The sequence below is a fragment of the Erythrolamprus reginae genome, chromosome Z, assembly GCF_031021105.1.
Source record: "Erythrolamprus reginae isolate rEryReg1 chromosome Z, rEryReg1.hap1, whole genome shotgun sequence".
Taxonomy (NCBI): domain Eukaryota; kingdom Metazoa; phylum Chordata; class Lepidosauria; order Squamata; family Dipsadidae; genus Erythrolamprus; species Erythrolamprus reginae.
Window position 1 is genome coordinate 113,281,351 of NC_091963.1, and position 12,377 is coordinate 113,293,727.

General features: G+C 36.1%; 1 protein-coding gene across 3 annotated transcripts in view; it reads right to left on the reverse strand.

Annotated features, from left to right (window-relative positions):
- Nucleotides 1-11,838, reverse strand: part of SKAP1 (src kinase associated phosphoprotein 1) — a 520,763-nt gene extending 508,925 nt beyond the window's left edge. For 2 of the 3 annotated variants that reach the window (XM_070766916.1, XM_070766918.1), the window contains exons 1-2: nt 11,765-11,838; nt 7,863-7,925 (exon numbers count right to left, since the gene is read on the reverse strand). In XM_070766916.1, coding sequence (XP_070623017.1) covers nt 7,863-7,925; nt 11,765-11,786 — 85 coding nt within the window. In that variant the 5' untranslated portion in view covers nt 11,787-11,838. Of the gene's footprint in view, nt 1-7,862; nt 8,008-11,764 lie in introns of those variants that run through there. The other variant, XM_070766917.1, reaches the window with a different exon arrangement.
- Between the last annotated feature and the right edge of the window lie 539 nt (nt 11,839-12,377).

The window sequence follows — 12,377 nt, forward strand, 5'->3', positions numbered from 1 at the left end:
TGGATCCAACCACATCATAGGCTGAATTCAGCCCATGGAACCTGAGCTAGATGGCCAAGATCACCAACCTTCTGATCAAACCCATTTCTCACTTTTCTTCCTTTCTTCCTTTCTCTCTCCTTCCCTCCCTCCTTCCCTCCCTCCCTGCCTCCCTTTTTCTTCTTGATGCTGCAAATGGCTTGGTTTAGATAAATTCTGCAAGATGGAAGGTTATAGTTTATACAACCGTAAAAGAAGCTTGGCTCAGAACGATGAAGAAACAGAAATGAATAAGCATTAAGCAGTGTTACACCACTATTTCCTCTCCTTTTAAATAAATGCACCTTGCAAAAAATGAAACCATCCAGCGTATAATAATAATAATAATAATAATAATAATAATAATAATAATAACAACAACAACAGTAACAGTAAAACAACAATAACAATAACAATAATAGGAATATCTCCGAGGTCGCCTTCTGCCGCACGAATCCCAGTGACTGGTTAGGTCACACAGAGTCGACAAAACAATGTCGTCTGGCGGGACCCAGGGGAAGAGCCTTCTCTGTGGTGGCCCTGACCCTCTGGAACCAGCTCCCCCCAGAGATTAGAATTGCCCCCACCCTCCTTGTCTTTTGCAAACTCCTTAAAACCCACCTCTGCCGTCAGGCATGGGGGAATTGAGACATTTTCCCCCAGGCCTATATAGTTTTATGTATGGTATGCTTGTGTTGTATGTTCTTTTAAATAATTGGTTTTTAGATTTTAAATATTAGATTTGTTCTCTGTATATTGTTTTATTATTGTTGTGAGCCGCCCCGAGTCTGTGGAGAAGGGCGGCATACAAATCTAATAATTTTTAAAAAAATTATTGGATTTGTATGCCGCCCCTTTCTGAAGACTTGGAGTAGCTCACAACAAAATAAACAGTGTACAAATCCGATTTTAAAAAGAACAATTTAAAGTGATTATAGTAAAATAATCACACACTCCAATCAAACCATACACAAACCTTGACAGTTGGGGCATATGTCAATTTCCCCATGCCTGGTGACAAATGTGAGTTTTCAACGACTTACGAAAGGCGAGGAGGGTGGTGGCAGTTTTAATCTCCGGGGGGAATTGATTCCAGAGGGGTGGGGCCACCACAGAGAAGGCTCTTCCCCTGGATCCTGCCAGACGATATTGTTTCATTGACGGGACCCAGAGAAGGCCAACTCTGTGGGACCTAATTGGCTACTGGGATTCGTGCGGCAGAAGACAGTCCCAGAGGTATTCTGGTCTGATGCCATATAGGGCTTTATAGGTCATAACAAACACTTGCAACCGGAAATTGATCGGCAGCCAGTGCAGGCCGTGGAGTATTGATGAGATATGGGTGTATCTGGGAAGGCCCCTGATTGCTCATGTGGCCGCATTCTGCATGATCTGAAGTTTCCAAACACTTTTCAAAGGTAGCCCCATGTAGAGAGTATCCCCCTATATTGTTTGTTTTAGAGATACTTGTTAAAACTCTTCTTTTTTCCATTACTGTACTTATAAATTGCCTGACTATACAGGACAATTTTATGTCACCATATCACTTTCTAATTATATTTCTAACACATTATGTTACTGCTTTATGCAGCAGTGTAGATAAGTGATTGTTAGAAGTAATCAGACTTAGGTAGCTTATATCTGCCCTATTGTCCTTAACTCATAGTTATGTCATATTATTGATACTGCTATAGTTTGTTTTAGGTTTTTTTGTTTGGATCATAGAATATTATGGTGCACCATAGGATATTATAGAATATTCACCTCGTGCACCAGTTGTAGCCCTACTTGGACAGGGAGTCACTACTCACAGTCACTCGTGCCCTCATCACCTCAAGGCTCAACTACTGCAACGCTCTCTACAAGGGGCTACCTCTGAAAAGTGTTCAGAAACTTCAGATCGTGCAGAATGCAGCTGCAAGAGCAATCATGGGCTTCCCTAGGTATGCCCATGTTTCATCAACACTCTGCGTCCTGCACTGGCTGCCGATCAGTTTCCAGTCACAATTCAAAGTGTTGGTTATGACCTATAAAGTCCTCCATGGCATCGGACCAGAATACCTACGAGACCGCCTTCTGACGCATGAATCCCAGCGGCCGATTAGGTCCCACAGAGTTGGCCTTCTCCGGGTCCCATCGACTAAACAATGTCAGTTGGTGGGGCCCAGGGGAAGAGCCTTCTCTGTGGCGGCCTCAGCCCTCTGGAATCAACTCCCTCCAGAGATTTGAACAGCCCCCACCCTTCTTGTCTTCTGTAAAATGCTGAAGACTCACCTCTGTCACCAGGCGTGGGGATGATTACTTCCCCCCTTTGTTGTGTTTTCTGACCTCTGTTGTATGATGAACTGGGTTGAATGTGTACGAATGTGTAGTTGGTGATGTTATGACACTGGTTATGTTTATGAATGTTTTTTTAATTGACTTTTAAATTTTATTATTAGATTTGTAATGTATTGTATTATTGTTATGTTGTGAGCCGCCCCAAGTCTTCAGAGAGGGGTGGCATACAAATCTAATAAATTATTATTATTATTATTATTATTATTATTATTATTATTATTATTATTATATTCATAGGTTCATAGGTTACCATTATTATTGTAAACTTTTAAGTCTGTTGTCATATAGCTGTCAGTGACCCAAATATACAGTTATGTTACATTATTAATAAAATAAATGCATAAGCATTCTGAAATTGTTGTAAGATTAGATAAGTTAATATTAGGTGCATTGCAGCATTTAATTACACATATACACAATCAATGAATGAAATGCTTCGTTATTGTTTTTATATGAATTTATGCAGGCAATTTATATACGGCAAAATAATGGAATGCATATATCTTTCCTGTCTTTGAAGGAATCCAAAAACACTTTTTCCAACTAATAAATGTTACTAAAAGTTATCAGATTCTTGGTGGTGGCTTGACTAATGTAGAATTTAAATTGGGAACAGTTGCGGAAAGGAAATGGAGATAGGTTGATTATGCAGATAAAGGTTATATGTGAGGCAGATTATATGTTATCTTCTCAGTTAAAAACTCATTATTTGTTGAGACCTTTTCAGCCTAAAACACTTTAATGTATGTGAGTTCAGCAACCTTTCTATTAATGGTGCCGTTAAAATCTCATTTTTCCAAATTGATCACTTTAAAATGTGCAAGAGAGCTTCCAGGAAGGTTAAAATGCCCCAATACCACTTTGCCCTTATTTTGAGAAGATGTGTCCTGATATGAACTTGTGTCCATTAATTCTTTTGAGCAAAATTGTCTTATATGTCCTGTAGAGATGCATTATTACCAAATGATGACATCTGCCACCTCAAACCATTTATGTTCTTGTTGGGACCTGTGATGATATTGTTCGCTTGATGTGGGGCCAAAGTTGACATCTGGATTTGTTTCAGGGCCTTTGGTAGACCAAATGGCTGCATTAGAATCAGTTTCCATAATATCTCAAGTATATTACAGACTAAAATCCATGTATAAAGTTGGCTCAAATCATTCTGCTTTTGGATTTGAAATAGCAAATGACCGCCCAATTACAGTCCAGCTACAAGATATTCAGTAATGAACTTTGGTAAGTGTTGTGGTTAGCTCTGGCCCAGCTCCTTCCCCAAGGAATGTGCAGGTAGATGTGGGGAAAACAGCCACATGCCGCAGGCCTGTTTTGCTCCCAATGGAATCCTCCTCTGACCAAGGAAGCGTGAGTGACAGGGAAGAGGGGAGTTTGGCAGACAGCCCAGGAGGAGATCAATCATCTGTATCATCCTTGGATTCTGAACAAGAACTAATTACACATCCATGCATGCGTAGAGTGATGCATAGGAGACAACAACTGAAGGATTATTACAAGAGAAAATGAGGCCACCTATGGTTGGGTGAAACTGCTGTAATTAGTGCTACAGATAAAAAGAACAGTGTGCTGGTTTAGCCTTGTGGCAGTTTATCTGATTCATTGTTTCATCAAGATCATGGTTTTTGTGCTGTTCAAGATTGTGTGTGGACTCTCTGGACTTTAGAATTGGACTCAATTTCCCAGTTATTGGGTGAGCAATTGGACTGCATTTAACCTGTGCCTTGTGTGTACCAGAAAATCCCTTTGACATTTAAAAAGGGAGCTGTTTCTGTTTTTCTGTTTATAAAAACTTTTGGGTTTTCCTTTTATCGTGTGGTATGTGTCTTCCTGGACTAATTACCCTGTAATTACAGGCGGTTGAAACACGTCGGCAGAACAGTAAGGAGGGAGGGGATTACACAAGTGCCTCCCTTCTAACAAACTCCAGTATATAGGAATTTGCTACACTGATCTTACTAGTAGTGGCTTTCACTTACTTTTGCTACTGTTTTGGAACTGCGAACACGTGTGCACTCGCTTTGCTGGTATGTGGCCCTTCTGTGCATTCACAGTTTGCCTGTGATGATGTGGGCGGTGGGTGGGCGGAGCCTCCCACTGCTGCCGCTACAGGTGTCACCCGAACTGGGGCGAACCAAAGCAACGCACCACTGGATCTCACTGAATTCAGTGGCAGCCCCTGAAAAAGTCTCAATTTGTTTTAAAAATGCATTCTATCTAAAGGAAGAACATTGGTCTTCTACCATTGTTATTCATTTATCAAATATATCAACTGCCCATCTTATTATAAGAGACCTTCAAATTTCTAGGTTCTATCATGTCTTAAGACCTAAAATGGTCACCTAACATCAAAAACATCATCAAAAAAGCACAACAAAGAATGTTCTTTCTGCCCCAGCTCAGGAAGCTCAAACTGCCCAAGGAGCTGCTGATACAGTTCTACAGAGGAATCATTGAGTCTGTCATCTGCACCTCTATAAGTGTCTGGTTTGGTGCTGCAACCCAACAGGACTGACACAGACTTCAGAGGATAATCAGAACTGCAGAAAAAAACAATTGCTGCCAACCTGCCTTCCATTGAGGACTTGTATACTGCACAAGTCAAAAAGAGGGCGGAGAAAATATTTATTGACTCCTCGCATCCTGGACACAAACTGTTTCAACTCCTACCCTCAAAACATCACTACAGAGCACTGCACACCAAGACATCTAGACGCAAAAACAGTTTTTTCCCAAACGCCATCACTCTACTAAACAAATAATTCCCTCAACACTGTCAGACTTTTTACTAAATCTGCACTTCTATTTCTACTAGCTTTTCTCAACATTCCTATCATCCTTTTCCTACCACTTAGGATTGTATGACTGTAACTTGTTGCTTGTATCCTAAGATTTTTATTAATATTGATTGTTTCTTCATTGCTTATTTGACCCCTATGACAATCATTAAGTGTTGTACCACATGATTCTTGACAAATCTATATTTTCTTTTATGTACGCTGAGAGCTTATGCATCAAAGACAAATTCCTTGTGTGTGCAATCACACTTGGCCAATAAAATTCTATTCTATTCTAATTCTATTCTAATACAGGGCAACTCTGGATTAAATATTCTTAAACTAACAATATTAAATATCCTTAAACAAACATTTTAGGTTTATTGTTTGGGCAATTAATAAAAGCAATATATGTCAGCATACTTTTCTGCCAATCAGATTAAAGGAATTAAAAAGGAATTAAGGAATGCGTGTAATGTGGTCATAAGGAAAAGCCCTATTTGCCCCAATTTCAAATATGTTGGCATTCTATTGAAGCTACTCCTAAAAAGCATATATAACAAGCACAGGCAACCCAGAAATCACATTTAAAAAACAAAATACTCCTTGACTTACAACCACAATTGGGACCAGATTTTCCATTGTAAATTGGAAGAGCTGTAAGTTGAGTCAGAGACCTAATTGTTATTTTGGAGAATATTAAACAAATCACCACAATCATTAAGTGATTGTTAAGCAAATCCATCTTACCAAAGAGTATTTTTTGGCAAAAATCTACCCCAAAAAAATCAGACATCACAATCATGTGAGTACAAGATACTGCACTGGTCTTAAATGCCAGTCAAGTATCCAAATTGTGATCATGTGACCACAAGGTTGGTGTGACAATCAAAAATGATTGTCAGGTGAAAACATGAAAAGTCATTTTTTTCCAAGGACATCACAATTTTAAACTATTGTTAAACGAATGATTGCAAGTCAAGAATTATCTGTAGGCATGTGAAAACCACAAGAAAAAGCTTAAGTAGGTTAAGTAACATCACCAAAACAGGACTAAAAATTACTGCCAATTTTCCCAGAAGAGTGTTTCCTTTTTCAACAGAGGTTTGATATCCCACAATATATTTTTCATGTTTAAAGGTTAATTAAAAATCCTGCAAAAAATATCTGAAAATAAGCAATTTACTCATCCACTGCTATTGCAGTTTTAGGATGTGAGGTCACCTATGTTGCCAGCACATTGTTCAGTCCTATACTATCAGATTGCACCCCTAATCTATAATTTAGTTCCAATGCAGCATTAAAATTTTAACTGATAAACCAGTGAAGACAAACCTTAATCTATGTATTACCACAGAAAAGTGGGAAAGAAAATGCTAAAAGATTTTAATTTCTAAATCTTTACCTTTCTTTTAAAAGAAAAAAACCTGGGACAGAGAGAATCCACAATTTTTCCCTTTATTTAAATTGATTACAGTAATCCATTAAAAGGCAGAAAGAAACCACTGCTTTTAAAATAATAATTCAGTTGTCCTAATTTAAGCAGTTATTTTCCTTGTTGTTCAAAAAGTAAGATTAAGAAATATTAGAAATTGGAAATAGAGAACATAGGAATTGGGTAGATTTTTCATAATAGAAGAAATTTAAAAAGAAGCACAAAAGCCACGTGAAGTACTAAATTTGCTGCCTGCATCTTCTGTTGAAAGAACTATTTTTCCTAATCTGGTTTAAAGCATTGCAAGAAACAAATACAAATGTCCTAATGTTGCCCTTCACCAGTTAGCCTTCACTGAATAGGCACATGATAGTAGTCAAAGAGTTTTTCACTATAAGATGGATTGTATCTCCTTTGAAGCCATATGTATTGTCCTGAATAGAGGGAGTACGAGGTTGATGCTCTCGCTTAGCAATAAATCCTATTGTAATCTGAGGATTTTATTATAACAAAGGTTTGGAATTGGACTTCTATACTGACTTTATTTATTTATTTATTTATTTATTTATTTATTTATTTATTTATTTATTTATTTATTTATTTATTTATTTATTTATTTATTTATTTATTTATTTATTTATTTATTTATTTATTTATTTATTTATTTATTTATTTATTTATTTATTTATTTATTTATTTGTATGCCACCCCTTTCCGTGGACTCGGGGCGGCTCACAACACAATAAAACAATTCATAACAAATCTAATAATATACAATTTAAAATTTAAAATAGTTAGAAAACCCATTTTTAAGCAGACATACCTACAAACATACCATATATAAATTATATAGGCCCGGGGGAGATATCTCAATTCCCCCATGCCTGACGACAAAGGTGGGTTTTGAGAAGTTTACGAAAGGCAAGTAGGTTATTAAACCTACTCATGCCCAAGTTCCATTTCTGTAATATCCATCATTCAAATACGAGATGCCTATTTATTTATTTATCAAGCAGCAATTTTAAGTTGGTGTTCCTGCTGCAAAATTGACTTTCACAAAAGACAACCATGAGGTACCGCGTCATTAGATAATGATTGAATCTACCAATACCTCAATAATAATTAATGGTTGAAAATAAGGTAATATACAATCCACATTGTGTGACGAGGGGGAGCTGTATTCAAATTTCTTTCGCTAAAGACACTGTCTTTTGGTCTTTATTTCCCTCACAGTTATTGGCGAAATGCCTAGTTATTGAAAGGAACTTCATAGTTACCTCCAAAGAGCTTCTGGATGTCCTCAGGAAGGATATCTACTGCAGCTTTCATTGGGGACAAATCTAAAGTTAAAAAAACAACAAATGAACCAAAACAAAATCTGCTAGGATTTATTGCTTCTTCTACCATTAGCAGTTGCTGAAGGAAAAAGGAAACAAGAGGATTCAGCAGACTGTACAAAGAAAGGGAAGGGCCTGTTTGTCTCCTTTACAATTGCAAGTCCCTCCTTCTCTAACAGAAAAGGCTGAGCAGGCACCTGTGAGAGAGTCACAAATGCAGCTGTGATTCAGTTGTTTGGGGGAAGCATTTCCTCCTTCATCACTATAATCCAAATCAATGTTGCCTTGATTTAACCTAAAGTGATAGTAAGGGTATATTTTTGCTGCCTCTAACCTGCACAATTTTCACGGAAAATTGAAGCTTCCATAGAATATTATAAAAGGGCCCAGCTTTTTTTTTAAAAAAACCTGCTTTTTAAGTGCCTGTTTGTTTTGATGTGTAGTATTGTGTGTTTTTTTAGCATTAAACCCTAACATCCTGGATGTTTTCTAAATATCACCAGGTTAAACTTGTTTATTACAGCAGGAAATTCATGCAAAAAGACAATTCTGCAAGAACAGAGACTGAATATGTCCTGTTTCCTTGGCTAGAAATCCAGTTTGTTCTTCTGGAGAGATTATTACTATTATTATTATTATTATTATTATTATTATTATTATTATTTAGATTTTTATGCTGCCCCTCTCCGTAGACGCGGGGCGGCTTACAGCAATGATAAAAACAATATATAATGACAAATCTACGGTAATAGTTAGAATCTAAAATAACAATAATACATTTAAAAAGTCTAAAAAACAAGAAACCCATATATATATATATATATATATTTTCGTAAATTTTCACGGGTATATGTATGTAGATTGTTCTGAGTTCGGGTTTTGCCCTGTGTAATATTTTTCATGTCTATGCGACGTTTCGGTGAAATCACATTCACCATCATCAGGCTGAAGTTCCAAGCTTCGTGTTGTTCCATTTTACAACAACACGAAGCTTGGAACTTCAGCCTGATGATGGTGAATGTGATTTCACCGAAACGTCGCATAGACATGCAAAATATTACACAGGGCAAAACCCGAACTCAGAACAATCTACATATATATATATATATATATATATATATATATATATATATATATATACCATATATATACCATATATATACCATATATATATATATATACCATATATATATATATATATATATGTAGATTGTTCTGAGTTCGGGTTTTGCCCTGTGTAATGTTTTGCATGTCTATGCGACGTTTCGGTGAAATCACATTCACCATCTTCAGGCTGGAGTTCCAATCTTTGTGTTGTTGTAAATGGAATATTCCATTTACAACAACACAAAGATTGGAACTCCAGCCTGAAGATGGTGAATGTGATTTCACCGAAACGTCGCATAGACATGCAAAACATTACACAGGGCAAAACCCGAACTCAGAACAATCTACATACATATACCCGTGAAAATTTACGAAAACAAATATATATATATATATATATATATATATATATATATATATATATATATATATATATATAAACTAAGCAGAGTTAGATCTCATTAATGCTTGAGAAAAGGAGCCACCAAAAAAGTCGCAACATGGTATATTAGGTAGAGAAGTTGAAAAAACACCCCATACTGAATTGCAAAACCCTGGTGCATTGATACTCAGAAAATGTTGAGTGACAGAAAACTCAACTCAAGGAAATTCTCTAACAGATCCACCAAATAATCTAATTCAAAAATAACCAACACTTGGTGGTGGCAGTGGTGGAGGCTCATTTTTAAAAATTCAACATTTCTTAGAGATGATGTAACTTGTCCAGTCTTTCAGAGTAGATGAGCTTTGCAAAATGAAATAAATAATAAATAAATGATTTCCTTGAGATGAGCTTTCTGTCACTCAACATTTTCTGAGTATCAATGCACCAGGGTTTTGCAATTCGGTATGGGATGTTTTTTCAATTTCTCTACCTAATATACCATGTTGGGACTTTTTTGGTGGCTCCTGTTCTCAAGCATTAATGAGATCTAACTCTGCTTAGTTTCCTGGGTAAACTAAGGTCAGCTAGGCAACTTTAAGACTTATTGGCTTCAATTGCCAGAATGCCACAGCCAGCATAGCTGGCAAAAGTATAATGGAAGTCGAAGTCCAAAAGTCCAAAAATCTTAAAGTTGCCAAGGTTACATACATACATACAAGTGACCTTTCTTGGAATATGTATCCAATGCCTAATATATTTTAATTTATAAGAGCAGTATATACTAAATCTAAATTATACGTATTTGTACATGCTCCAAATATCTCTGATATCAGAGTTCCTGCATAGTTAAATATCTTAGATCTTGAAAGTATCTTTGTAACACATGCTCAAAGCTTTTAACATTGGACATGAATAGAAATTCTTAGTCTTTGCAGTCTACATTTTTAGATTTAAATAGATTAAGAGCAGCAGCAAATAACTTTAGCAAAGTAATGCATTTATTGAAAAACATGTATTTTACCAGTTTTACTGGTAAAACTGGTATATTTATATTTATAAATATAAATAGGACAAAGACTTTTTGAAAATGAGCAGCTGCAACGAACCAAAGGTAACTCAGTTTTTAAAGAGCTTTGTTTTGGATTGTTTTTGAGCTTAAAAAGAAAAAGGAAGTGGGTTGATGAATGCATTGCTAGATGCCTCTGAGGTGGTAATACCCTTTCTTAAAAGTTATTATTCTGAGGAAACGTGTTCAAACTTCAAACTTATTCTGAGGAAACATGTTCAAACTATATCTGTATAAACTTAAGCCAATTTTTCTTCATTAACTTAGAACATTTTATTGGTAAAGTTCAATAGTTTTAAGCATTTTTAAACTCTATCACCATATTGTTTAGAAATTAGTAATCTGCCAATTTGTCATCTATGACTGGTATAAACAGGCTTCTCTTTATTATATTGCATGCATGAACTGTTGTTCCTTATGCATTTAATTTTCTCTTTGTATAACCCATTTAACTTTGCGACTTGCTTCACACATCACTGTTTCTTTTAATAATCATTTATTCAATAAAGCACAATGGCCATATTTACACATAACACTAACCCATGAAGCAACATGTAAACAACCATTTTGGAGCCAGAGCACATTTGGAAAGTTAAAAGCATCTAGTGGATCATAAAATGGTTGCCATTCACAAAATGGCTTCAATGGTGAACTAATAACAAAACAAGAGGAAGTAGCTTCACCATTTTTGCAGGTTCACATTGCACATGTTGATGCTTTCACATTGCTTACTCAGGTGTCTACTAAGACATTAAGGGAAGCTACAATATGTTTACATAACATGGTAAGAAATATAATGATTTACAAACAAAATTGATAAATACACACAATATCTAAATCATACAAACCTAAGACTATCAAACTGTGTTACAAAACTTCAAGGGACTACCAGATGGCAGAAAATCATGTCAAAAATTCACTACCATCTAGCAATCATCTATGTTTCCATGGCCTAGATGTGGTAGCTGTACCTTGAATCACGTCTTTATTATTAGCTAAAAGGTAAAGTGAAGCAGGAAAATATGGTGTAATGGAGATCAGACAGTGTATGTTTATGCTGCATGCCAGCAACAAAGAATCCCTGAGTTGTCACAATGATGAAAAAAGGGAAACAAAAATAGAATTAGCCAACCTTCAGGAAGTCATTGTATAGGAATGAGCCAACTGCCAAATAACAATATTGATATTGTGGATATTATCCCCACAGAATTGCTGAAGCCTCTACCACCCGTAACCATCACAATATTATATCAGAAAAACTGGGAAATGTAATGGAATGTGTACCTGAACACAGAAGGTGAAGCATTTTGCCAACTCGGAGCTTTCCCGGGAAGCAATCCAGATGAAGAAACTGCACTGCCCCAAGCTGGATGGGGGATGAAATTTAAAGTAGCCACTTCCTATTATCTCTCAGGATACTTTATATATTTAGTACTTTAATCCTTAGTTTAACAAAATTTCATCTATTAGATGTAAGAAAATAAGGGATTGGACTGAACTGGATCTTACTGTCTTGTATTTGGGATTGGGTCTATAGAAAATAAATATACATCCACAGAATTGAAGAGGAACAGTATTTGTTCCATTGCTAAAGAAAGTCAACTCCTAGGATTGCTACAGTTACAGCACAGTTGTCTTCATCTTTCAGGCTAGCAAGATTCTTCTTGAGATTATACAATAATGTCTGGAACTTACCATCAAAAGCGAAATCTACGGAGAGCAGCGGCATACAAATCTAATAAATGAATGAATGAATGAATGAATGAATGAATGAATGAATAAATAAATAAATAAATAAATAAATAAATACCAAATGTTCATACTGGCTTCAGAAGGGGATTGTGGCATTTGTGACTATATTGTAAACCTATGCGGAATTATGAGAAAATCTCAAGAA